Source organism: Ceraceosorus guamensis (genome assembly GCF_003144195.1).
Source record: "Ceraceosorus guamensis strain MCA 4658 unplaced genomic scaffold IE81scaffold_4, whole genome shotgun sequence".
Taxonomy (NCBI): Eukaryota; Fungi; Basidiomycota; class Exobasidiomycetes; order Ceraceosorales; family Ceraceosoraceae; genus Ceraceosorus; species Ceraceosorus guamensis.
The window spans coordinates 152,052-177,458 of NW_020289999.1; the positions used below are offsets into that span (position 1 = coordinate 152,052).

General features: G+C 55.1%; 9 protein-coding genes across 9 annotated transcripts; 5 read left to right on the forward strand and 4 right to left on the reverse strand.

The window, feature by feature from the left end:
- The first annotated feature begins 60 nt into the window (after positions 1 to 60).
- Positions 61 to 1,274, forward strand: IE81DRAFT_163192 (hypothetical protein). Its single transcript, XM_025510554.1, has one exon. It carries the CDS (start codon positions 161 to 163, stop codon positions 1,058 to 1,060), a length of 900 nt encoding a protein of 299 aa, XP_025372766.1. The 5' UTR covers positions 61 to 160; the 3' UTR covers positions 1,061 to 1,274.
- IE81DRAFT_163187 (hypothetical protein) lies at positions 1,275 to 2,365 on the reverse strand. Its single transcript, XM_025510553.1, has one exon. The coding sequence runs from the start codon at positions 2,164 to 2,166 to the stop codon at positions 1,489 to 1,491; it is 678 nt and encodes a 225-aa protein (XP_025372767.1). The 5' UTR covers positions 2,167 to 2,365; the 3' UTR covers positions 1,275 to 1,488.
- Positions 2,366 to 5,428: 3,063 nt separating this feature from the next.
- IE81DRAFT_285138 (acyl carrier protein) lies at positions 5,429 to 6,277 on the reverse strand (the record flags this gene model as incomplete). Its single annotated transcript, XM_025511622.1, has 3 exons — positions 5,429 to 5,512; positions 5,665 to 5,757; positions 6,020 to 6,277. 3 exons carry the CDS (start codon positions 6,275 to 6,277, stop codon positions 5,429 to 5,431), a joined length of 435 nt encoding a protein of 144 aa, XP_025372768.1.
- Positions 6,278 to 7,152: 875 nt separating this feature from the next.
- IE81DRAFT_344509 (ABC1-domain-containing protein) lies at positions 7,153 to 9,785 on the forward strand (the record flags this gene model as incomplete). Its single annotated transcript, XM_025515815.1, has 7 exons — positions 7,153 to 7,677; positions 7,796 to 7,993; positions 8,061 to 8,585; positions 8,652 to 9,299; positions 9,378 to 9,485; positions 9,584 to 9,615; positions 9,719 to 9,785. The coding sequence occupies 7 exons, from the start codon at positions 7,153 to 7,155 to the stop codon at positions 9,783 to 9,785; spliced, it is 2,103 nt and encodes a 700-aa protein (XP_025372769.1).
- A 130-nt stretch (positions 9,786 to 9,915) lies between these two features.
- Positions 9,916 to 15,618, reverse strand: IE81DRAFT_163298 (hypothetical protein). The gene is made up of 3 exons (XM_025510555.1): positions 12,780 to 15,618; positions 11,141 to 12,703; positions 9,916 to 11,059 (listed from the first exon to the last, which is right to left on the reverse strand). Exons 1-3 carry the CDS (start codon positions 15,353 to 15,355, stop codon positions 10,147 to 10,149), a joined length of 5,052 nt encoding a protein of 1,683 aa, XP_025372770.1. The 5' UTR covers positions 15,356 to 15,618; the 3' UTR covers positions 9,916 to 10,146.
- Positions 15,619 to 19,613: 3,995 nt separating this feature from the next.
- IE81DRAFT_279195 (hypothetical protein) lies at positions 19,614 to 19,927 on the forward strand (the record flags this gene model as incomplete). The annotated part of the gene is made up of 2 exons (XM_025511490.1): positions 19,614 to 19,777; positions 19,867 to 19,927. Coding segments are annotated over 2 exons (225 nt in total), but the record flags the coding sequence as incomplete, so codon positions are not given.
- Positions 19,928 to 20,606: 679 nt separating this feature from the next.
- IE81DRAFT_336153 (hypothetical protein) lies at positions 20,607 to 22,957 on the forward strand. The gene is made up of 4 exons (XM_025515470.1): positions 20,607 to 21,066; positions 21,169 to 22,512; positions 22,595 to 22,701; positions 22,787 to 22,957. Exons 1-4 carry the CDS (start codon positions 20,815 to 20,817, stop codon positions 22,830 to 22,832), a joined length of 1,749 nt encoding a protein of 582 aa, XP_025372772.1. The 5' UTR covers positions 20,607 to 20,814; the 3' UTR covers positions 22,833 to 22,957.
- IE81DRAFT_163418 (hypothetical protein) lies at positions 22,571 to 23,416 on the forward strand. Its single transcript, XM_025510556.1, has 2 exons — positions 22,571 to 22,701; positions 22,787 to 23,416. The coding sequence occupies exon 2, from the start codon at positions 22,841 to 22,843 to the stop codon at positions 23,288 to 23,290; it is 450 nt and encodes a 149-aa protein (XP_025372773.1). The 5' UTR covers positions 22,571 to 22,701; positions 22,787 to 22,840; the 3' UTR covers positions 23,291 to 23,416.
- Positions 23,417 to 23,542: 126 nt separating this feature from the next.
- On the reverse strand, positions 23,543 to 24,853 carry IE81DRAFT_285129 (hypothetical protein; the record flags this gene model as incomplete). Its single annotated transcript, XM_025511621.1, has 2 exons — positions 23,543 to 24,150; positions 24,331 to 24,853. 2 exons carry the CDS (start codon positions 24,851 to 24,853, stop codon positions 23,543 to 23,545), a joined length of 1,131 nt encoding a protein of 376 aa, XP_025372774.1.
- Positions 24,854 to 25,407: the final 554 nt, after the last annotated feature.

Genomic DNA, 25,407 nt, shown 5'->3' on the forward strand with positions numbered 1-25,407 from the left:
GATGGATGCAGATTTGCACACGCAAGCCATCAATCTAGCCTTTGATGATTTGTGAGCATATTGAAATCACCCTGCGCAACGGCATGCTGTAGCGACGAATGCTGATCCTGCATCTCGCAACCCTCATTGCGACGTTGCTCGAGCTAGCTATGCGGATTTCATGAGGGGCGGTGGAGGTACAACGGATGTGTACGGGCATCAACAGCCACAGGCCGGTCCATCCACGCATGATGATGCGCTTTTCCCTTCAGAAACCCATCACCATCAAGGTGCTAGGCTGTCAAGACCTGCCATCCTCTACACAACGCACGAGTCCGCGCACAAGCCTTTGGTTCCGGCCTTCTCCCTGGTGGACAAAGACGTGCCCTCCTCTCACTCGTCGCCGACCAGATGCGGAGCAAGCGCTGATGAAGAGGGACATGGAGCAGCGCAAAGCTCGAGTCCAAAAAGGATTGATTCGACGCATGCACCACCCGCCAGTCAGATACATCCCTGGGCTGCGCCATTCTCTTTGAGGGTGAAGGAGGAAGCAGAAGAGCCGGAGAACAACGACGTACCGAGTGCTGCTGTAATTCAGCAATCACACGAGCAAGATGTGTATCCTTGCTTGGCGCAAGAGACATCGTACGGCGCAGCACCTGACGAAGTACCCGTTCATCCAGCTATCCATTCGTTTTGTTCGAAAAGGCCAGCTTCTGCATCGTGGCCGGAGTGGAAGTTGAATTACGCTCAAATAAGGCCAAGCAGGGCAACTTCCGACGGCCCTACTCTGAAAGATCTCACGGCATTTGTCGTTGACCACGACAATCCATCGATGGGTCAAGGCTTTGACAGAGCACCAAAGCCTACTCCGCAAGCCCCGAAGGCGCTCGCTAAAGCTCAACTGTATGCGCAAGAGACCGGCACGAGGTTGGACTTGAGAGCATTATGGGCCCATAGAATACGAGTGGAGGCCAAACGTCGCAGTCTGGGCAGTCGTCACGTACCTACGCAAGATGGATCGATGACGAGCAGGGTATACTTGAGGCGCAATGTCAGATGGGCAAAGGAGAAGCGGTAGTGGTGGTTGAGATTGAAATGTTAAAATGGACATTCACTCGGTGCTGCGCTTTTCAAACACAGCGACGCGAGCTCAAGAGGCCTCTTTCTTCGCGAAGCAATCAACGCCAGTCGCGCCTCGACAAACAGCGTTGCATCTGACCGTAATGCGTGGTGAACGCGACTGTTGACTCGGATTCAGATTGCGTAGCTGTAGGCGGAGGGGATGCTCACAAAATCTTAGTGTGGAGAACATCAAGAGCGGAGAATGAGGGCCGAGATGCTGGGCCGGCGGATCGTCATGTGCCAACCCTTCGAGAAAGAACGTTCTGAAGCGAGAAGGAGGAAGCGGGTCTTTTGAAGAGTTCGTCTTTCGCGGACTTCAATCCCCTTTTCAGGCGCTCGAAGCAATCCTTTTTAGACGAGTATTTTCCGCGCGAAGCGACTCATTCACCAGGCGTATCGCTTGTGCAACTCATCGACGCGTTTTTGTAGCTGTCTAGGAATTCTCGCAAATTCCGCGCGCAGCACCGCCGATCTGGCAGCTAGCTCCTGAGAAATGGGAATCTGGCAGTCCAGGCTCACACCTCCCGGACCTTCCATCGAGATCCTAACGACGCAATCTTGTCGACAAGATCGCTGCGTTCTGAAGTCGGGCGGAGGTGAGGCTGAGAGGGCAGTGAGGCCTGATTGAGATTGCGCTGGCGAAGCGGTGCGGCACGAGGTGATTTGGAATCCGTCGCCGTCGGATGATGAATCGTAGCCTTCATCCCGCATGCCGATGCCATCTGCGTTGGCGATGGAAGCAGAAGCGCGGGTTGGCAGATGAGCCGATGCTAATTCAGATGGCGGCGCTGTCTGGCGATTGGTGCTGCTGCTGGGCGCCGCAGAGGCTCGACGAAGCGCTGCTGCGCGCGAAGGGGAAGCCTCGAGAGCTTCGAGATCGATGGATCGATCTGCTCCCAGAAGACGAGCCAATGGAGAATGCGGTGCACCGGCACCGGCAGCGTCGACATTGACGTTGCTATTGCGTGCTTCTCGTCTGTGAGGCGTGCTGGGTGGAGCCATTGAGCCTCGGACGGACCGAGGAGATATGCTCGGCGTACGAGTCCTGGCGATGCTGAACATCGACGGAGATCGAAGACGGTGCTCGCCCAGAGAGGCAAGCACGGAAGGGTTGAGCGAGCTCGCTCTCAAAACCGAAGTTGTCCTCGGCGCTACGGATCCGCTTTTGCTCCTGCTCCTCCTTCTTATTGGAGAGGGAGTGGAGGGCGTAAAAGGCCTCTTGCGCGGTTTGGGAGTGCTAAATCGCCCACGGAAAGAAGCGGGCACGGACTGTCCTCGCTGTGCGGAAGAGGAAGACGAAGAGAGGCCGACTGAAGAGGCTCGAAAGCTTGATGTCACTCTTGCTCGTGTAGCGTCAAACGCGGATCGGGCGGGGGTGGAAGGTGAAGGGGCCGACGCTGCCGTGCCTGTCCCAGGCTCAGTCTTGATATTGGGCTCAGCCTTGACAGGGACTGAGAAGAATGACGGGCCGGCCAAGACCTCGGAAGCAGAGCGCTGTGCGCATCGAAAGGAAGGAACAGCAAATCAAAGATGAAAGGAGAGGTATTGAGCGGGACGACTGGGGGGTGAATAAGGAAGGTCAAGGCGAAAGGGTGCACTCACAAAGCTCGAAGCTCCGACGCTCGGTGCTCTGCTGGTGCTCCTGGCCCGAGTGGCGATGGAACGCTGCGAGGATGCAGGGACATCAGAGTGATGCGCCTATCTACCAGCTTGCGCAGTATTTCATGACGACTCGACACCACAACCCTAAGTTCCACAGGCGCACTTACAAAGGTGTGGTCTTCCATTCTGCCTTTCCGCTCTTTTGTGCCCTGTGAAGAAGAGAAGTCGTCTTCGAAGGAGGCTGGAATGCACACAAAGTGTGGATTATGGATGCAGAAGCAATGGATGAGAAGTCGCTAGATGACGAGAGGTGAGATATGGATGGCTTAGTGGACGAATGGAAGGTGGATGCATGGGTAGAGAAAGCGGAGAGCCTGAGGGTAGAAGGCTCGACCTTGATCGCTCGCGTGATGAGATGTGAGTAGATGCGCGAGTCAATTGGCGTTGCTTCCACTCGCGACTGCTGTCTACTCCTCTCCTGACTTGATCTTGATGAAGCAATTAAGATCCAATTCGGAGCGAGTCAGAGGTGCAATCAAGTATCGATCGAGCGCATATGCTTGCGGTGCGTGGACCTCCATGGCATGGCATACATGTTCCATCACAACAAAAGCTTGCATGAGCGCTACGATCATCCTGATCGCCTTTGCGACTCAATCACTGCTGCTGTCCGCGCTCGCTCAAAGCTGCCGGACGCACGTACGATGATAGTCAAAGTCCAATCAAGCTCAGTCAGCCAGACTCGCCTGCTGCTGCATGGAGCCCTCGCTGCGGATCTCGACTTTCCCATGGCAGTGGTCGTCTTTTCGTAAACATTGCTGAAGAATCTGAATCAAATTCGCCAATCAAGGAGCATAATAGTGGGTCCTTTTGATTCATGCGATGCTTCATGTACAGCTGAATGAATCAAGAATCATGGGGCTTTGGAATTCGAAGTGGATCGATCAAGGTCGCGTCTCTTGAGCCGACGATCAGAGGCTGTGTGTGCTTGGGCTGAGATTCTGCTTTTCGCAGAGGCTCTCACTCATATACTCACACTCACACTGTGACTACTCCGATACACACCGCGAGCAACCGCACATTCCCGACTCACGCTCTTCATCTCTTGACTACTGCTGATGTGCCCCGTCTGCGCAAATGGACCACATCTCGAGGTGTACCGTGTATAGCGTATTGAGAAAGGGGCCGTGTTCGCCGCGCCGCGATCGATGAGCGAATCTCGAATCAACCTTGTACAGTGCGACAAATCTAGCTTCGGCTTCGGTACGACATTCGTGATTCAAGAGTCTAGCTATTAGCTGCCTCATCAATCATGCATAGGCTCATATAGCGACGCGTAACACAAATTTGATCGGATCCACGAGTCGTGAGCCGGAACCAAAATCTAAAATCAAGAATCTTGAATGTGAATCAAGGTCATGCAACTCATCGACTCACACTCTCGACTCAGCATTGACTCATCATCAGATTCAAATTGCAGTTGTGAGTAGATTCACGTTCACATTCAAGATTCAAATTCAGACCATATTCTATGAACAGGCGCGGTCAAGACTCTTGACTCAAACCGTGAGTCGTGACTGTCAATCAGCAGCTAGCAGCAGTGCCTCTTACGTGCAATCACAACAACATTTGATTCTTGGTTCGTGCTTCAGTGTTGACTCGAGAAGCTCTGTGCTCAAGACTGAGGGAGTCAAGAGTCAAGCTATATAGAGGTACGTACGTGCGATTTCAGCTACATAGGCTGGGTGAGGTCGGTCCGCGGGAAAATGCAAGCCCATATTATGCTGCCTCTTCTCTTCACCTGTATAGCTGAGATAATTCGACTCGGGTGAGTCAAAGTCAGGCGCGGTCGAATTCGCCCACAAGAAGGCCGACAGCATGCAGTCTGAGTAGTATATTTAGCTAGAATAACATCGATCAAGATTTCAAACCCGAGGCACAGCAGTCAAAGTGCATATCTAGATCGAATATTCCGTCTGAGTTTGGAGACGAGTCAAAGGGGTCATATATACCATCGATGCACCCTCGAATTGTCCACGCTTCTCGCAGAGCTCGTCGCTCAATTAAACGACCTTCACATTTGATGATCCCCAAATCAGTGAATGCAAATGCAAATGTTTGCGCTCTCTATAGCATCGTCCACCGGTCTCACTACTCGCAATCTTGAACCGTGACTGATGATCACCTCCTCACCTATAGCTTTCGCTGCTTCTCTCCAGCATCGCCTATTCACAGCAGGCGGACAAGCTTGATCAGTCACGAGTGTCAAAATGATCCCGCATAGGCTTTCCGCAATCGTGAATTTTGGACGAACAACTTGGTCCAGAGTCACGAGCACTCTGCCATCGCAAGAGTCCGTGCCTGACATCGAGTCGCATCCTTGCCATCCTCACAATCGTGCATTCCATATATCAGGCGGGAGACTGAAATTTTTCCATGCCGCAACTTGTCACATTGAAGAGGTCAAGCCTCCGCTCGAGGAGACTTTGGGTCTGGAAGGTCAAGGGGATGACACCTGAGCTTTCCACGCTGTGCCGCCTGCCAGCCCATCCTGATCTTGATCTCCCTCTTCAAATACTTTGGTCTAGTGAGCTGCGTAGGGAAGGAAGGAGAGCGCACAAGTGTTAGAGAAGACGTGCGGCAATGTGTGATCTGGCAGCGCAGAGCTTGTATGCGCCAAGCTGCAGTGGAGCCATCGTAGCAATGACCATGATACAACTGATCACTCACCATCTGGAGACTTGGAGACGTATTCGATAGCCTGCTGAACAGTCGTGATGTTGTCCGCTTCCGCATCAGGAATTTCCTATTCGCACAGATCAACACACATTTTAAATCGATGAGCATGATGTGCGAGCAAAAGGTCGGATCTAAGCAACGTAGAGACCCTTCTGAGATCGTCTTGGGCCCCTCCCCTACCCCCCATTGCGTTTCAATAAATCAAGCGCGACCACTCACGATGGAAAACTCCTCCTCGATGGCCATGACGACTTCTACTGCGTCCAGGCTGTCCAATCCCAGATCACCGGTGAAAGAAGCGGTGGGCGAGAGCTGCTAGGAGGAGAGAGAGGAAGAGAGGCGAAGAGCAGACGTCAAACGTCAGCGCATACACAGATGGGAAGTGATGCCCAGCGATGTTGCTCTTCTGGATGGAAGACAAACGAGACTAGTTTCTACCGGAAAGTCCTTCTATTCCGAAAGCGCCAGACGAAACCGCCGATCTTGCATCTGCGTACTGCTATCTTGTCCGCCTGCAAACTCTACAGGCATATGTTGCATGCTTTGCACCCTCTTCTAGACCAGAAGCACGCACCTTTGCAGCATCGACCTTCTCGAAGCTCTTGAGCACCTCGGAGATTCTGTTCTGGATCTCGGCTTGCGAAAGACCAGAGCTAGCAGCGTAAAAGCGTTGCTGCTGTTGTTGGATCTGGAATGAGTTGACTTGCAATCTGGGTTTAGCTGAAGAAGATGCTGCGATGGGAGAAATGTTTGCCAATCGGGGAAGCGAGATGGATCGACTGGAAGGTACGCTCGCGCTCAGACGAGCGGATCGGACCAGGTTGCGTGCCATGACCATCGTGGATACGAGCTGCCTTGAACACGTTCGAGATGTTGCCAGCAATGCGCGCAAAAGATAAAAGTCCCCTTGATACTGGCACAGGGCGTTCAAGGCGAGTGGAATGTGTAATGAGGTTGCTGGCCAAGAAAGAGGTGCAGGTGCGATGATGGCGAAGCTGTGAAATGCACGCTCGCTGGGAGGTTTGAGCCGTGCAGCATCGATCGTCATCCATATAGCACGGCGCACGGTGGGTGGCGCACGCGTCTTCTGCTAAGCTTGATACGATTCGATTGCTACGCGCACGTGGCACTTGTCGAGCCGAGCCGGATGAAATCTGACTCCCGCGCCCACATGCACCCACAACTCACGACTACTTACTCCACATGCGGTGCATGGCTGCGATGCGCATTGTGATTCGTGATTCACTAAGCTGCCCCCCCCGTTCGTGCCTGGGCCTCCCTCGACCTGGCCCGACGAGGCTCGCCAGCGCGTACCTTCACGGCCAAAGCATCTCAAGGGCCTGCTCTTCATCCCTCTTACGAGCAGGGCAGAGGACGCAAGAGACAAGCTCACCTAGACTGCGATCGGAGCCACGCCTCGCTGCGAAAGGAGCGCATCGAAGGCTCTTGATTGAGACGCTCCCAACTATGGCTGGGGCTTTCAGGTGCAATGCTCCGGTCCTCGGACGTTGTTCATCGCCTCTCATTCCTACACATACAGCGTCACGATTCAGACGGGTCGGTCTCGCAAGCTCGACAATCGAGCCCTGTGTAAGCCCTCAGCGCGTATGCGAGCATAGCCGCTTTTGCAGCACCTCGCGGGCACAGCGACGTCTGGGCCCAGCACGACATTGGCAAAAAGATGAGCAAAGCCACGTCGCAAAGGGCATGCAATCCTCCATTCGACTTCTGTCGACCTCCTCTTCATCTCATTTCAAATGGTCAAGAGCGCAAAGATGGTGGACCGTAGCTTTACCTGCTTCTGCAGTTGGACTTGGCTTGACGATCTACTTGCAGAGCGCGGTCAAGGCAGAATCGGACGAACCTGAAGACGCAAAGTCAAGCCCGCACGAGCACGAAGATTCCAAGGCGTTCGCACCCTCCGTCGAAGCGCTGGACAATGAGCCATCCGCCCATCTCATCATCCGCATTCTTAGTTCCATTGGGTCGACTCTGAACATTTACATCATAGAGCCACTGGGCACCACCAAGAGATTCGTTGTGCTTTTCTGCTTGTTCATGCCAGTCCTTTTGACCATACCCATGATTTGGGTGGGAAGCAGGAAGAAAAAGGGACCTTTGGGAAGGAGGAGAAGAGTCAGAAAGGACGAAGAGGGTCAGAGATGGGGCGCTATTTGGTGGTACGGCTTCCTGGTCAAGCAGATGGAGAGAGCAGGTCCCACATTCATCAAGGTGAGCATCAACTGCATGAATGCTCCGCGCAGACCTCCCACCCTGTCACCACGAGTGCTGCCGACCAATATCAAGTCGCTGACCACTCTTTGCTTCGCTTCTCACTCCCCTTCGCCAGCTCGCTCAATGGGCCGGCTCGAGGCGAGACTTGTTCCCCGAAGAGCTGTGCATGCTGCTCGGCAAGCTGCACAGCAACGGCAAGGCGCACTCATTCGCATACACCAAGAAGGTCATCGAGCGCGTCTTTGGCAAGCCTTTCGATGAGATCTTTGAGGAGTTCCCGCACGAGCCTTTGGGCATCGGAGCTGTGGCACAGGTGCGTCACAAGGGTAGCATTCGCCCTCCTCCTCTGGTCTAACACATGTAGCGGCGTTGAATCACAGGTGTACAAGGCGAAGCTCAATCCGGAGCTCTTGCCCCCCGCTTACCTGACGGAAAAGCGAGAAAGGGCGCGATCTACAGAAGTGTCTCGACAGCTCGCGCTGACTTACGAGGATGACTCGGCGCCGCCCGCAGTGCCTACCGCATCGGTAGCGATCAAGGTTCTTCATCCCAAGGTTCACAGGACGATCAATCGGGACATCAAGATCATGTCCTTCTTTGCCAACCTCATCAATCTCATCCCCGGCGCCGAGTGGCTCTCTTTTCCCGAAGAAGTCGATGTCTTCGCTTCGATGATGTTCAGCCAGCTGGACCTGCGAAACGAGGCGAAACATTTGAGGAGGTTTGAAGATAACTTCAAAAAGAGGAGAGCTGCAGTCTCGTTCCCCAGACCTCTCTTCGAGTTCAGCACGCGCGAAATCCTTTTCGAGGAGTACGAAGATGCGCTTCCACTGAAGCACTTTTTGAACTTGGGTGGAGCTGCGTTCGACCATCGTATCGCTACGCTTGGTCTGGATGCTTTCTTGGTGAATGGTCGATGACCTCTGTGTGTGGCAATACCACTGCTGACTCTTGCCAAACACTGCCTGCAGAACATGCTCCTGATCGACAATTTCACGCACGCGGATCTGCACCCTGGAAACATCATGATCAAGTTCTACAAGCCGACAACCTCTTCCATGCTGCACGACCTCTTTTTGCGCATCCTGTCTCGATTTGACTCGGACTATGCCAGAGGAGCGAAGAAGGGAGCACCTTCGGCGGATGATCAGGTGGATCAGAGCGTCGTTGAGCGATTGAGACCGCTTAAAAACGATGCAGAGGCGTGGCTGGATGAATTGGAAAGGCTGGATGCGCTTGGTTATCAGCCCGAGTTGGTACTCATAGACGCCGGCTTGACGGTGGAGCTGACTCCTCTGAACAGGCGAAATTTCTTGGACTTGTTTGGAGCGGTGGCGGAATTTGATGGAGCGTTGGCTGGAAGGTTGATGGTGGAAAGATGCAGAAGTCCGGATCTGGTGATTGATGAAGAGACGTTCGCGCTCAAGATGCAGGATCTGGTCTTGAGCGTCAAGAGCAAGACGTTTAGTCTGGGCAAAATCAGGATCGGAGATGTGCTCAGCAACGTATTGCAGAGTGTGAGGAATCACCATGTCAAGATGGAGCCGGACTTCGTCAACACCGTCATTAGCATTTTGCTGTTGGAGGGTATCGGCAGGTCGTTGGATCCCAATATGGACGTGAGTACAAATTGTGCTCCCAATAAGCTTCGCTCCATCTCATCTTCTCTAAAACTCTTGCTTCGTTGCGTGCTGCAGCTTTTCCAAGCCGCGTTGCCCATCTTGCGCGGTGGCTTGCGCACAGCAGATGCAAAGACCATGATGACGCATCGTCCTGACATGAAGCACTTAGGACCTATGCTCAAGGTGAGAAGAGCGCTACACATCTCCATCCGTGCTCTTGCTTTGCTCAAAATAGAAGAAATCGCTAACGTGCAACGTCCTCCCTTTTTCTTCGCAATCAGATCTGGCTTTGGATGGAGGCGCGATCATGGATGTGAGTAGCGAGCGCACGCAGACGGCGCTTCGAAGAGGTCAGAGTGGCGCTGACGCACGCATGCTCGCTCCATTCCATCCTCTCCGCTCCACGTCCTGTGCAGCACCGCGCTTGCCGACCCTACCCTCGTCAACGGTTTCACCCGCTATGGTTGGCTGTCGGGCGACTAGATCGAGGATGCTGAGAGTGCAAAGCTGTCGAAAACATTCCTCACTCATCACTTGGCATACTTGCAAGCAATCATCATCTCCTTGTATCACGCACACGCAGGTCCGCAGTGTGCGAGCGATGTGGGGCAGAACAGCGGCGCTGATGTATTTCTTTTGCATCGAAGATGAAAGAAAGATCAGTTGACAAAGAGCGTGGGACCAAGCTGCGTGCGATGGCGGGACAGTATATAATCTACATGACATGTTTGTTGCATTGGGGAGTGCGCTCGACAATGTACAGATCGATGGATAGCAGGAGTGGCGAATGAATCAAAGGAAGCGTGTGATTTTGTAAAGTTGGACAAACACCTGATGGAAAGCTTTACTCGCTCAGGGAAAAGGCGTTGTTGATGATGCTGCACCACGCACGGGCGTCTGCTGCCTTGCCGCAATCCAAATAAAGTATGCAAAGCTTTCCCACCACTCTGATGGTCGTTTGGCCCGTCACTTTGACTGGCACGAGCGGTTGGATCTCGCTGTACAGCTCAATGGGCGCAGGCGACTCTTTGCTTGTGCAAGTCTCCGCAACTGCAACCAGCAAATCGTTGCAAAGAATGAGCTGGAGAGCCTTGGCAAAGAGCTGCTGTTGGAGCGCAAAAATCTCGATCAAGTCTGCGCCTGATGGTGTCCTTGTCCGGCCGATCGCACCGTCCGAAAAGAAATCCGTCTCGTCCACATTGGCGAACATTTGTGCAGGTACGGCGACTGACGCTTTGCGCTTCACCACGCGCGTCAGAGTGACGGGACCATCTCGAAGCAGACGGCGGTGAGGGAGCACCAGTGGGTTAGGCCATCGACCTACAGCACGCGCCTGCCAAGCCAACAAGCGTTGATCTTGCTCGTTCTGTCGCTTGGCTTCATTGACGCCACGCGCGAGCTCCGTGATAGCTTCGAGAGCAGCGACCATGGGATTGAAGCCGTTCTCACCGTACTGCACGCGATGAGCAGGCGTGTACCGGACCAAATCCTCCAGCAGCAAGCGATAGCGCGGCAATCGCTGCACCGGCAACAAGAGGTAAGACTCGAGATTGATCTGACTGTGGCGCTGGTCTGCCTTGGCATGCTGCAAGAAACTTCGTACGCGCTTGACCTGCTTGCGCGCAAGTGCGCTCGGCGTCGCTTCCGATGCTGTAGAGGGCCTCGGCGTCGATCCCCGCCCTGATGTTGCCACTGTCGGCATGGACTGTAGCCAGGCCGCAACCCTGACCTGGGCGCCATCTAGACCGTTGACGTACCTGCAGCAAGCAAGGAAAAAGGGACGCTCACGAATCAGCGTGACGTTCGTCAAAGAAAATAGAGGCCCTGCCTGCACTCACTGCCTGTACATCTTCATGAATGCAGCATGCGAGAGGAAAGTCTGCGCTACGCTTTGAGCCGCAGCTGCTGTAAGGTCAGCGTCATGTGACGCATTCGGTTGAGCGTTCGTGCCGAGCAACGGTTCGACAGCAGCGCGAAGTGATGGCACAAGGGAGCGGTGCAGCTGAGAAATGCTCTCCACGTTCATGAAAATTAGCCCGTGCTCCAAAGGTGGGACCAGAGGCACTCCGTTTTGATCGAAAGCTCTCATGGGTGCAACGTAGAGATCTACGAGCTCTTGCAACTGACGCGCATAAGTCTCTTCGGTGGACAAGATCTCCTGCAAGATGCGCGCACGCCTTACAGAGTCATCTTTGGCTAGCAGCGTAGAAGCCGCTTCATCAGATGCGGCGCTCTTTGGACTGTTGTCGCCGCGCGAATGTACCCGAGTAAAAGTCTGGCGGGGCAAATCTCCTACTTGCGGATCTTCAAGCGGACTCGATACGCCGGCATCAAGCATGCGACTGGAAACTCCCGAAAGGTCGTGCAGATCTTTGAGGTAGTGCATCAGAGCACGAATGCGCCTCGAATGATCAGGTGATATCTGGCGCCATTGCTCTCGCTTTTCGAGGATTGCGGTCTCGCTCTCATGAGCGTCGGTGGCGATGTTAGAGAGGCTATGCTCCATCTCTGGCGATAGCAGGGTTGGGCTGGGTAGAACTCCTTGTATAGAGGGAGGAAGCTGCGGGATCTGTATTGGCATTGGCGGTGGCTCATCGAGCATCGGCGATCCCTGCAAACCAGCATTGGATTGCTTGCGGCCGACGCGTCGAAGGAGCGTGCTAAGACCGTTGCCCACGCTCGGTCTGCGCGCCGATGTGAGGGGCGGAGCGAGCTCCGTGTGCGAGTCATTCGTCGAGCTCATACTCCGCGCTGGAGCAGATGAGGGCGTGAGGAGCGGAGCTTTTTCGCTCAAACTTCCAACCTTGGTCGACGTCCTTCCGCGCCAAGATTGGCTATTGAAAGATGCCGCGTTTGCTGATGCAGGAGAAGGCGGACCAAGCGGGGCGGCCACGATTGGCAATATCGGATCAGCACGAGAGATGGGAGCTGAGTGCGGTCCACTGAAATCCTCCGACGAGACGAGTCCTGTCACTCTATTCTTGAAGAGCCCCTCCTTGAACGTTGATGTCGAGCTCGTATGCAGCGAGGGTGGTCGTTGTGTACGAAGCGAAGCACCATGCGATAACAATGGCGTTACGATGCGCACCCAATTTGGCTGCATTGGATTGCCATCGATACAGAGACGCTCCAGCTTCAAGGTATGCATCCAAGAGGGCAAATGTGACAATTCGTTGTCTGCGACGCTCAAGCTCTTCAGCTCTTTCAGTCCTCCCAGAAATTCTGGCAAATGATTCGCACCAACTCCGTCGGCGATCAGAGTGGTGAGAGCTTGCAAGTCCCCGACGACCGTGGGGATCCTACCAAAATTGTTCCTCGAGATGTTGAGAGTTTGAAGGGAGCTGCACATTGACATGGCAGCGGGAAGCTCCCACAGACCGGCTGACGAGATGTCGAGATCGCTGGTGGAGTGCAAGGAGGAGGCAGCGGACATTGGCTCAGCGGCCTGCCTTGCGCTTGGCGGCCACGTGTACTCACATCAACGTGCTAGATATGTAGGGCAGAGAAAGTTTGAGCCAGTCAGGCAGTGCCATGTTTTGACAACCTCTCAAATCCACCGAAGAGACATCCTGGGCGATGAGCTGCTCGACTGGCGGAAGAGGTGTTTCCACCATGGGAGCATTAAACACTGATACAGGTGCTTGGTAGAAGCTAGGAGGCGAGCGCTCGTGCGGTGATGTGGCAGGACGAGCCGCGAGGCTGAGTCCAGCTGTCCTCATCCGATCATTGTCCACGACGATGTTGTGCGCTTCCTGCGACTGGTCGAATGTCTCTGCATGCTGGGCTTTAGCGTCAGCTGCGCGCTTTGTGGAAGCAGAAGACGCTGCAGAATTCGAGCGCCATCGTCGCAACGTGGACGATATGGACGGGGTCAAGCGTGAAGAGCTGTCTGGCGATTTTCTTCCGTAATCACTCGGTTCTCTTGCCAGCATCTCGGAGGGAGATACCAGCCGCGTTTGCAAGCTGCTACTGGTACTCGGCCTGTGAGCAGGCTGCGGTGAGCTCAAGCCGCGGCTGGAGCGAATAGTGGAGGTGTCATCGTTGGCAAATGTAGGAGACGTGGATTGCTGAAAGCTTCGGGGCGAAGCGATTCCCATGCTTGTGCTAGGTCTAAGTGAGTCCGCATGACCCTCGTCTTTTGCGCGTGTAGTATTTGCACTGGGCACATCCTCGAGAGGTTCTTGAAGCCAGCCGTGCACTTTCTCAAGGGGCTTCTCAATGGTGACGCCACTGCTCGTATTGGGTCTGGGTGAACGCTGTCTGTTCAGAGTCGTCGCGACTCTCGGTTGAGCGGGAGTCCTCAACTCAGCCGCAGAGCTGCTGGTCTGCAGGCGAGAGGGAACGCGCTGCTGCAGAGAGCTCGTTCGCTCCCTCGGAAAAGGTCCCGCAGAAAGTGGCGCTCTGGTTGAGCTTTTGCCGCGGCGTCGCGGTTGACGGTCGACCGCAAAGCCGTCGTCAGAAGCTTCATAAGATCCACCGCAAGTCGAAGTAGATGCAGTGTGCTTGTGACGGGTTTGAGATGTGTACGAATCTGAGCGTTTGAGAGTCTCTAGCTCGCCCAGGTGCCTGTTGAGCTCCGGCCCATTGAGAGCTTTGGAGGTGCGAATCTTTCGAGAAGACGAGTTAGACAATGTAGGGGAAGCTGGGACAGCTTCTAGAGGCTGGGCTCCTGCTGAAAAGACTCTAGCGTACGGCGCTGTGACTCTGTCGGGTCGTGAGAGGCCGATCGAATGCAGACCGGTGACTTGGGAAAGCTTCATACTCGTGGTGGTCGGGCCTGTGTCGGACTGCATGCGCAACAAGTTTGGCCGTGTCAGACGAGCAGGAACCGGGAGAGGCGGCAACGGACCTTGCGGAGGCGGAAGAGCACACGCGTGCCGCAGTGACGGGCTTGTCTGGTGATGGAGGCGTGTCTGCGGGCTTAGTTCTCTCAAGGCGTCTCCTCTCCCTGGCGAAGGTATCAACACGCCATCGGGCTGACCAAGCAGATTTGGCGGTGAGCGGTGTGGTGTGATTTGAAGACCGAGCCCAGCAGTCAGGGCATCCAAAGTGGTCTTTTCGAATTCACCGTGGTTCGCCAGGCTGACTTCGCAGGTTGGCGAAGGCTGCGCTGTAGAGGCCACCAAGTCGCTCTGTGCGCATGTCAGGTCGGTGCATGCAGACGTGGTACGACTAGTGGAAATGGTATCGCTGGGCGGCGTTATGCTCATGCTGCTCTTATCGGTCCAATTGGAACTTCGGGAGAATCGGTTGGATCCCGCATCAGAGTCGCTAGAAAACCACTGGGAGGCGTGCAAGACTGACCGTGGCGAGTCTGGCGAGAAAGGCATGGCGAGGGACGACTCGGATGCAGTCGTCGAGAGAGCATTGGTGGATATCTGCAGACTCTTGCTCGCATCTCTGCGACGCGTTCGACCTCGATGAGCCCGCAGAGCCTCTGGCGAGATCTGCTGCCGGACAAGCTGGCATGGTGTGGTCGCTTGTACCGCCACATCAGGAGACTGGGACGACGTGGCAGGAGTACATTGACCGAGTGTGTCGTTGAACACCTGGCCGAATCTGTGAGATAGCAGCATTGTGTTATTTTGTGCGGGGTCGTGTTGAACCATGCTGCCGAGCGGCACGGTTGCTAGAGGCCCTTCAAGCTCGCTGCTGGGCCGTTCAAGGGAAGTTCGCCCGCTCCAAGAAGAATGGTCGAGCGGGCCTTCCAACGCGTCCACATAATCTTGAGAATCTTGTTTGCGATGCCGCAGCTCGCTCAAAGATCTTCTTTGAGTTCGCTGCATCTTTGGAGTTGGGGAGGGGACAGCAGCTGCCGATGCTGAGCTGCTAGGCGTCGGAGAAGCGGGTCGCGACCGAGAGTGAGCACGAGGTGGTCGAGCGGGAGGGCTGCTGAGATCGACGCGAGCCTGCGCTCCCGTTGGGCTGTCGTTCATCGTCTCTGATCGCTGCAAGGGACTGCCGACAGCGCCAACGCCTTTGACATTCCGCGTCGAGGCCGAGCGTTTAGGGGTACCAGCAAAAAGCGGTAGCACCTCAACACGAGGATCCATACTTGTCACCTTGAGGCGACGACAAGGGTCGCGTTGATTGTGTTCCGCCTGGCGAGGCCGAGCAAATCGGACGCTGGTTTCGTTCTTCTGCACCCACACGCTCGAGCAATGTTGATGCAGGAATCACTCAAAGGTGTTGTGGTTGTGAAGACGTACCGAGAGAAATGTGTGCAAGGCGCTTGCGCTCGATCTCGCTCGGAAGTGTCGATGTAGCTCAGACTGCAGCACCTCTTGTGAAGGTCAGCACGGCAATCGTGCTGCTCCTCGGGTTGTTTGGGACCGAGGTGGAACGGAGCGGGAGGTGAGTGACCTGACGTTAGGGCGTCGTGCCGAGGTCTCGGAGGCCCTGATTCTATGCTTGGAAAAGGCGGACCAAACGTGGGTTTGTCCGCTCGTAACAGCTCCGTCTGATGCAGAGGGGCACTTGATGATCAGAACGTGGCGTCCGCGATTCAACCCGACTGGAGGTAGTATCGGCCGGTTGCCAGAGGCTACAGGCGATTGGACAGGCGGATCTGCTTCGCCGCTAGACAAATGACATGTGTGCGCGAATTACGAGCGCCGTAAACCACGAGTTCGGGTGGCCGTTTCGGTGCAATTGGGATGGATGACAAAGTGCCCTCAGAAATTGATCTTTTCGGCGGTTCGATTGAGGCCGGGGTACCTGTATGCGAGTTGCCCACCTCGTCCAGATCTTCATTCACTAGTCACGCTGGCCTTTCCCAGGTCGAGCAGCGGCTTCAAATGACCTTCGAGACTGAAAAGTATATGTAGAGCTCGCTCTTAGTGAGAAGCGACCTTGCAGGAGGGGAGTCAGGCACGTCAACGAACGTCGCAGTTCAAGTGTAGCCAGCACGGATCTTGCGCCACCCTGAGATGCAAAACCCGCGAAGATGTTGATCTAGCGGTCGCGAGGAAGTGTAAGAGGAAATCCGTAAAGTCAGCTAAGCAGTCCTAACGTAGAGCTTGGTCAGCAAAGACGGTCATCTGCGGAGAGAAGTGTGCACCCTCAATAGACACAACCGGGGCTCACGCGGGATCCTCCCGATCCGCGGCCGAGTGGACGCTTCGCAGGCACTTCTCGAGTTGTTTGCCATCGACGATCTGAGAAAGGCGATCGAGCCGCACGCACCTTGTTGTTGCCTCGCTGGCTGATTGCTACTTGCGCTAGTGAGCCGTAATGCTCGATGGAAAGCCGAAGATCCGCAGTTTGGCGGGATGAAGACACTTTCGTTGGTTATATCTACCTCGGATCGAACAGGCAGATAGATCCATCTACTCTCGCGAGTCTGCGCGTATAAATATATGGACGTCGGTGCAGCCTATATCCGGATCACCGCGGTCAGCGGATTGCGTGTTTTGTGCCTGTGGTGTGCTTAAGTGGCGGACGCTCGGAGCTGGATCGAGGAAGCTGCCTTGATTAGCAGAGCTGTACTTGTAGCCCACTGCTAGCCTTTGGAGACAGAGCAGCAAAATTCGCGAACCAGCGCGATGGATTGTCTGCAATGTGTATATGTTGCACTGAAAATGTGTTCGTTGGTGATGTTTGATTCGATAAAAGGAAAAAGGAAGACGTTGTGGCAGCTGCTGGTAGCAGTCACTAAGTACCAGGTGCGATTCAGCGGGCTGATGACTTTCTCGAAGCTCCAGCAGCTAGGAGACTGCTCCATGGCGCAGCTGCCATGAGGAGATGAGCAAGCAAGCAAGCAAGCAAGCAAGCAAGCAAGCAAGCAAGCAAGCAAGCAAGCAAGCAGTCAAAGCACTGGCTTGGCTGGCTGCTATCATTTAGCCGTGCGACCTAATTGCCGCTACAGCTGAACCTTGCTCTTCATGTCCATTCACGATTGCGGTGCTGCTGCTGCTGTAAGACGTTTGACCGCATTTGAGACCGGCCACTGTCGTGAGTCTTCACTCTGCTTGAAGTGAGACAGCCACAGCATCCACCAATTGCTCTCCTCTGCGCAGCTCGATCGATCGATCGCTCATGCTGGGTGCAAGACCAGCATGTCCAGATGAGGGCCCACAGTATCAACCGTGCGCACGGATCAGCCAGCCTCCTTACCCAGTGCGTTTCTGTTCAACTTGCAGAGCGCTCGATTGGAACTTGGACAGCAACGACGGCTGACATTTCATCCCTCGATCGTTCTTGTCGAATCGTGGGTGCAGCTTTCTGACTTGCCTCATGAGCGATGCAACATGCCATGGAAGCGGAGGTCATCGCTGCATGCTGGCCCGGCTCGCCTTCCGCCTGCGGCGCTTCTAGCTCGATCTGGCTGAAGCAGGAAACATCGCGGCGTCCGGATGCGGCGCGGCCCTGCATGCTGCATATATGCATGGCAACAAGGATCAAGGCGCGGGCGCGCTTGCGGAGTTGTGGCTTGCTTGCCTGCTTGGGCATGTTCACTCGATCATCTTGACTCGCGCGCGCGGCCAACCCCAGCTGGCGTCGGAGGGTGTCGAATAACGAGTATGGGGAAGGTTGAGCCCGGATGTAGGTCCACAAAACCTGTATCTACATCACACTACTCTACTCAGCAGCAGTAAGTGATGTGTTGCGTGACTATTCAGCGAATCTGCATCAAGTAATCAGAATCGAGAACGGCAAATCAGCACGCGATTGCACGACTCGAGCGCTTACTGGATCGAGTGTGGCCAAAATAGAGGGATTATGCAACAACGGGCCAAGCTCCGTCCGGCAAAGGTCCCTGCAGCTAGCTTGCTCTCATCATGGCCATGCACTCACGCCTTGACACTCGTGACTGTTGACTTCGATTGGTCTCTGCCCCTCAAAAATTCGGCCTCTCATCCAATGCAGCGCGGAGCATGCTGCATGCTGCATGGCGGATGACGGCTGTCGCTTTTGACGCAAAGCTTGGCACGAACCTCCGGACGCTCGACCTCTGCCTTGCCCTGACACGCATGCATCCATCCAAAAGTCCAGACCGCAGACCCGAAGCGGAGAAATGGCCGTGACTGGAGAATCAGAACCAGAATTTATAGTGACTTTACGCGACTCGTGGCTGTTTAGACATGCAATTCTCTCTCTCTCATTCTCACCCTGTTCCTTGATTATACTCGATGAAATCGCCGTTGCTGCTGCTGCAGCGCGTGCCTTTTACCGCGCCCTGCTGCAGCCGTTGTCATACTCACACTGTGACTACTCGTGACTGTATATTCACACAGCCTTGACGAACTTTGCTGATGGTCTCGGACCTGCATGCTCACCGAACCCATCGCGGCTGCATGGAAGATCTCGCCATCATCAGCAGCACGATGTCCGCTATGGAGTTCAAGAAGCATCCCGATCAAAGACTCGAGACTCGTGACTCTTCTGTTAGTTGTTCACTACCAGCAAGAACCAAAAGTTAATCCGTGTCTGGTGCCGAGGGAGCGAATGCAATTAAGATGAACGAGGCGATTGCATGCGCACCACGCTCTTGGAGCGCGCGGACGCGCCACGCCGCGCCGGATACGGACGGCAATTCAGTTTTGAGTCGTGACGAGTATCGCTGCTGGGACTTCGACGCACGCGCCTCAATAGCTTTCCACAACCATGCAGCTCAGCTCGACAAAACACACACCGCACACTACTCCACTTCAAGAAGCACAATAGGCTCTCGCAAACAATCACGTGAATCGGTACACCCCTGAACAGAGGGACCAGCTTCTACAGGATAATTCGTAATTCCAAGAATCGGGAGAGACGGTCAGAGCCGGAAATTCGAAAGCATCAAGCAATCTAGAACATTCCTCATTCTCCGTGAGTAGGTTTGACAGACAGGCTTTTCATATCAACATTGATTCACGATTGATGATGCGTACACGATGACATCGACTGACGTCCATCCGTGGGCCTTTTGGTCAACAATGCAGCATTATTGACATACTCTCTCTCCATACACGCTATTCGCGCTCATACTTTGCGAATACTCGTTCGTCGAGTGCAATCCGGCGCAAACGCTTCCCCATTGAAGGCCTGAAAGGCTAGACTTGAGGCACGCCTGGACTCTCAGCTCGTCAAACTCATCTCACGAAGGTCTTTGGCCCAGAATCGACGTTTTTTAGCGCCGCGCCGACTCTGGCATCTCTCAGCTTGTCGGACCGCGGCGGCGGCAAGGGACGTCTTTCCAACTCCCCACGGACGTCTCCTTCCTGGTGCATCGATCGTGGACACTTTGACCCTCAGTTCATCAAGTTCAACCGCCTTGCTCACTGCAGCATCAGCGCAATGTCGGATCTAGCAACGTCCGTGATGGACTCGCTGTTCCAGCCAGGTCTAAATACACCCATGAAGAAAGCGATGGATCTAAGCTTTTACGGCTTGTTCATCGTCCTTGGAGGTCTATCACTTCTAACGGGCGGTAATGTACACGTGCTGGCTTTGCTAGGTATCGCTATTGCGCTATTCTGCAGTATCAATTGGTCAGTTCTGCTTGTGTGCTTCGAATCTTGTCGCATCCACACCGACTCGTCCAGCTGAAGCCTTCAGGCGTCCTTCGTGCCTTGACCAGGTTCTTGTCGGAGCTTGCCAAGCTGCCACCGTCAGCGAGGGAAGTGCAGCAGATGCCTTCGGATGCGATAGCGGAAGCAAAATCGGGATCAAATACACAAGACGCATCATTAGAATATAAGAAGGAGAAGTGAGCACCAGAATGGATGCAGGAGCTACGACGGCTAGCGAGTCAGCTCCCTTTAGAATGTCACCCTTGCTTGAGCGCACACATACCCCGCACACACACCGCTCCAGATCCTGTTCAAGCTACCTCAAGAGACTCGGTGCATGTACCTGTGTCTATCAAGAATCGCGAAGGAGGTTCAGGATGCTGAAGGGCACCTTGACTCCTAGAAGTAACGCCTGGGGTGCGTGCAGTCACAGTGGCGCACTCTCCATGGCCTTCGAGGCGACGTGCGGCGTGATCCGCTCGCGCGCTGACCTGACATGCGCTCACATTACTGTCGGAATTTTTGTGACCTCTACCTCCGGACCTTCGGCCTGATCAATCGTTCGGTCAGTGGGTCACAATCGAAAATATATCGCGCGACGGAATGTCTTGAAGCGAGTAGTAGTGGTATGCGTGTCGCGTGTGAGTGAGCGGGTGAAGTGAGCGGTTGGTTGGCTTTGCCCTACGACTGGCACGTGGTCCAGCTATACTGGGAACCAATGCACGTGATGCGCGCCCGCTCCGCGCCCCGCCAGTCGCCATTTGGCAGGACCAATCCCAAGCAGCCCACCTCTGCGATCGTGATCGCACCCTTCACCTCTGGGTCATCATCCACCGCTCGCTGAGGTTTCCTTTTGATGAATCTCCATAGCGAGCCCAGCACCACGAAGCTTCTCTGCTCCCATCGCTCGTTGCCTCCGCCATCTTGTTGCGCAAACAATCCATCCCAGCGGACCCACAATCATACTGACGCGCACGCCACAGCTACATTTGCCGTGACGCCTGCCTCTAGCAACCATGTCCACGGCCACCTTATCCTCGCTCTTGCCTGCTCCTTCGGTCTCAGTGGCCGATGAACTGGATGATGACAACGTGCTCGGCAGTGGCGCGTCGCAGCAGAGTCTGTCGATCGCTCCAAAAGCTAGCATCCCTCCGTATGGTCAAAGGAGCAACTGGAAACCTCGTCTAGAGGAGGATTTTGCTGATGGAGGAGCTTATCCGGAGTGTCACTTGGCCCAGTACCCTAGAGATATGGGCCGCAAGAAGTCGGTGAGTGCCCTCATTCCTCGAATCGATGGGGCTCGAGCAATGGTGGGAAGATGGTGCGAGAATGCTGACTGACGCCTTATCCTCGCCTTGCCACTTCCTCAGGCTAAGCCGGGAAGCCAGCTCTCCCTGCAGGTAGACGCTGAGGGCAATGTTCGCTACGATGCTATAGTGCAACAAGGTCGCAAGGATGGGCAGATGGTGCAATCTCGCCTGAAAGATACGCTACCGATGCATGAGCGAGATGATATGAAGGACGTGTCGCTAGAGAGACCAGACGAGGCATCCGTCATGTCGACCGCTGAGCGAACGCGTTTGGCTCTGGAAAAGATCACCCAGGGCAAGATCAAAGCTGCTCAACCCAAGCATGTATCCAACACTGCTGGCAACAGCACTTTTGTCAGGTACACACCCGGAGCTCAGGGTGCTGCGGCTGGAGGATCTCAAAGAATCATCAAGATGACTGAACAGGTAGAGGATCCGCTCGAACCGGCCAAGTTCCGCTTCAAGAAGAACCCGCGCGGCGATCCGAGCCCTCCTCCTCCTGTGCTCAGAAGCCCTCCTCGCAAAGTCACGGCGGCTGAGCAAAAAGAGTGGATGATCCCACCTTGCATTTCGAATTGGAAGAACAACAAGGGTTACACCATCCCGCTCGACAAACGTCTGGCAGCGGATGGTCGAGGCCTGCAAGATGTGCACATCAACGATGGCTTTGCGCATTTTAGCGAGGCTCTGCACTTGGCAGAGAGACATTCCAGAGAAGAAGTGCATCAGCGCAGCATCATGCAACAGAAATTGGCGCAGAAGGAGAAAGCTGCAAAGGAGGAGCATCTGCGTGCGCTTGCTCAGAGAGCTAGGGACGAGAGGGCAGGCATCGCACCTAGCGCTACACCCATGAGCAATGTGGGAGATAGGAGCGACCCGACGGATCGCATGACTGCAGCAGGGGGAGGATCGATGCCTTCTGCGCTGGCGGCATACGGCAGCGATAGCGACAGCGACAGCTCGAGCGAGGAGGATGATGAAGCTGCAAGGGAGCGCGATCGTGTCCGAGCAGAGCGTAAAAGGGACCGAGAGCGCGAGATGCGCATGGCGAGCATGGGCAGCGAGCAACGGGCTCGCATGCTCGCACGAGAGCAGAATCGCGACATTTCGGAAAAGGTTGCGTTGGGTTTGGCAAAGCCTACCAACACTTCGGATCAGGTGGACTCCAGATTGTTCAATCAGGAATCCTACTCTGCTGGATTTGGAGATGATGAGAGCTACAATACGTTTGACAAGCCGCTTTTCCAGGGAAGCAGCGCTGCTCAGACGCTCTATAGACGACCGGCTGGAAATTCGGCGGTGGACGTGTACGCTGCGACGGAGGAAGCTGCGAATGAGGCCATGAGAAATGATCGGTTCGGTCTTGGTAAAGGAAAGGCTTTTGAGGGCGCAGATCTGCAAGAGGTGAGCGCGACACTTTTCGACCTTGCCAAGCGGTGCGAAATCTCAAGCCACTGATCATCTTTCTCCTCCCTTTTCTCTTCAGGAACGTTCGGGTCCAGTCCAATTCGAAAAGGATACCTCGGACCCCTTTGCGATCGATGCATTCTTGGACGATGCGAAACGAGGTACGAAGCGATCAGGAATCGAGACGTGAGTCAAAGCTGCACCTCGACGGCCGAAGCGCGTCGCCCTTTGCTGACCGGTCACTCCTCATTCGACTCGATGCGCCACACAGCGCCAGCTCTTCCCGTGCGAAGCGACAGAAGGACGAAGATGACTGAACGCCGGCATGAGCTTCGACGCATCGCTTTCGGTGTTTTGGAGCTTTGCATCAGCAAAATGTCTCACGGCTCGAATCGCTCTCGCCACACTGTTGCTAGCTATATCAATCTATTGCATTTCCAACATGACCTTTGCCCCATTCATTCGTTGTCTTGCAACGCTCGCAATGCTTCCAATGCGCTGGCTCCACGCGCGTAGCGCGGATGGGTCTTCCTGCGAGCCCGCAAAACAGGCTTCTTTGTTTCTTTCCTCAAAAAGTGGAGTGGTGACGTTGCTTCGAGCGGGAATGCTACGTGTTGCTCCTCAAATGGAGAGGCGGCAGCCTTCTCAGACAGAGGGCAGGCGATCCCTAATGAGCTGCGAATCGCGTGCAGCATGGGCCGGTGGACTTGGCACTGAGTGCCCTCCGAAGTGCATCTTGCACGCGCGCGGCCCTCCAGACGAACGTCAAGGTTAGCGTCGGCGGATCTCAGCTTGGGCGCTCGCAATGGCAAGGCCGTAGCGAATCGTGTCGAGCACTGCGAGCACATTCGCCAGTGCTGATTCTAGGTCCGTGGTGCTGCGAATGCGCATGGCGTGGCCCAAATTGCGTGCGATCGGCAAGGCGTTTCGATTCACTGCCTTGACGGGATCAAGCAATGCGCAGCGTTGATGGTGCTAGCTAGCTGCTTTACGCGAGTCGCGTTGCTGCAGAGTTTGGCGAAACGGTTCAGAAAACGCCTCTTCTAATGGGTCCTCTTCCGGCTCTCGTCGCCTTCAGGGTGACCAAGCGAGCCAAGTTGAGATTGACTGGGGTTGGTATCCTCATCGATTCGCCCAATGCCGCGATATAGCCATTGATGAATTCCACCTCCGTAGATCCTCTATTGGATTGAATATCCTGCAGCATGCTGCTGATGTTTTGAGAAGTCAAGCGCGCTACGTCCAACGCTTCCGACAACAGTCCGCCCGGCTTGAACACCTCCTCTGCTTGCGCCAGACGCTCCTCCGCACCCTCGGGATCATCCAATCTGTCCCGTGCAGCTGCAGCTCTCGCCTGGGCGATAAGCACAGTGCTAGCCTCGGCACATATGCTACGCATCGTGTCAGTTGCGGGGCCGTTCCCAAACAGGTCCCCATTCCTGCATTCAGCTAGAGCCGTCAAGGGATTGATGCAGGCGTTGACGACCAGCTTCTTGAGCACAGTCAGCTGCATCTCTCGAATCGGCTGCCACGTCACATTGAGTGGCAAGCTCAGTAAAGTCGCGACTGTCCTCTGCAACGTGAGTGTGGAGTGAGGGTCGCTCGGAATTGCGCCGACGTCCAACAATTTGTGATCTCGATACACAAGGGCGGAACTGGTTGCGCTCTGGCTCGTTTCCGCTGCGGCAGCTGGCCGAAAGATCTCCCAGCCCCTTGGTCTGCGGGGTGACCTGCGATCGTCATGAGTGCCGAGATTGCCGGCGGAGCGATTCGCCGCCTCGCGCTGCTGCTCCGCTGCCCCGGCATCCTTCGGACTCTGCACCAGCAAGTGCTCATATCCTCGCGGCGCGCGGGCGGGATTAGGTACAATGGCAAAATTGAGGGTGCCAAAGGCCGCGTGAACGACGTGCAGTCGATTCCGTCTGTAGGCGCCATGTGTGGTGCTGGCGATGATGAAATTTGGTCTCGTCTCGGGGTCTGGGAACAACCGCGTGTTGAGAAGGTCGAGGACTCCTTGCCCGTTCTGAAGCAGCACGACCGTGCTGGCTGGCGTGAGTCGTTTCGAGAGAGATTTGATGGCATCGAGTGTTGTATCCGCCTTGCTCGATACGATGAGGCTATCGATCGCATCTCTCCCAAGACCGGCAGCTGCGCAGATTCCGGGAGCCTGCGCTCCTTGCGATCGAGTAGAGCCCCCTTTCGCTCCCACTCCCGGACCTGAGCTGTTTCCCCCCAGCAGGCTGTCGAAGACGAGGCCTTTGGCATGATGCTCCTCAAGTGTGAAGCCTTGCTCCTTCCACTTGACATTCTCCCTCTCGTACAAGATAGAGTCCTCCATGCTTTGCGTGCCGATGTGTCCTCTTCGATTTCGTATCCCTCGCAAGTGTAGCGTAACCTCGCTTTGTTCTTGGAGCGGCATGTAGGGCGCTGCGTGTGGAGCAGGATTGAAAAAGTGCGGTGGACCTCCCGAGGCTCCCCTTCTCTGCACGCCATCCGAGCTTTTCCTTTCATTGACCGAAGGTTGTGCGAAGTCTTCGATGGCCCCGTCACCGCTGGCGGACGACACGTCGAGACGTGCGCTCGGATCGATTCCGGCATTTTGTTGCAAGGCTTCGATTGAAGGATTGGATGGCGTTGTCTGAGGGTCGCGGTATTGAGAAAAGTGGACTTGCGATGCTCTAAGTGTTCTTCGCAAGTGAAAGGCGATGAGAGAGCCGATGGATCCCACGCCAGTGACATGGAAGCGCATCACGCGCCGCGAATGGACGGATATCTGCTCGAGAGGGCGCTGATTGTATGCGCCCTCCTATCACCCTGATGGGTGGCTTGCAAAGACCACCCTGTATAATCGAGACCGATGCAAGCGAGTGAGAGTGGCCACATTCAACTCTG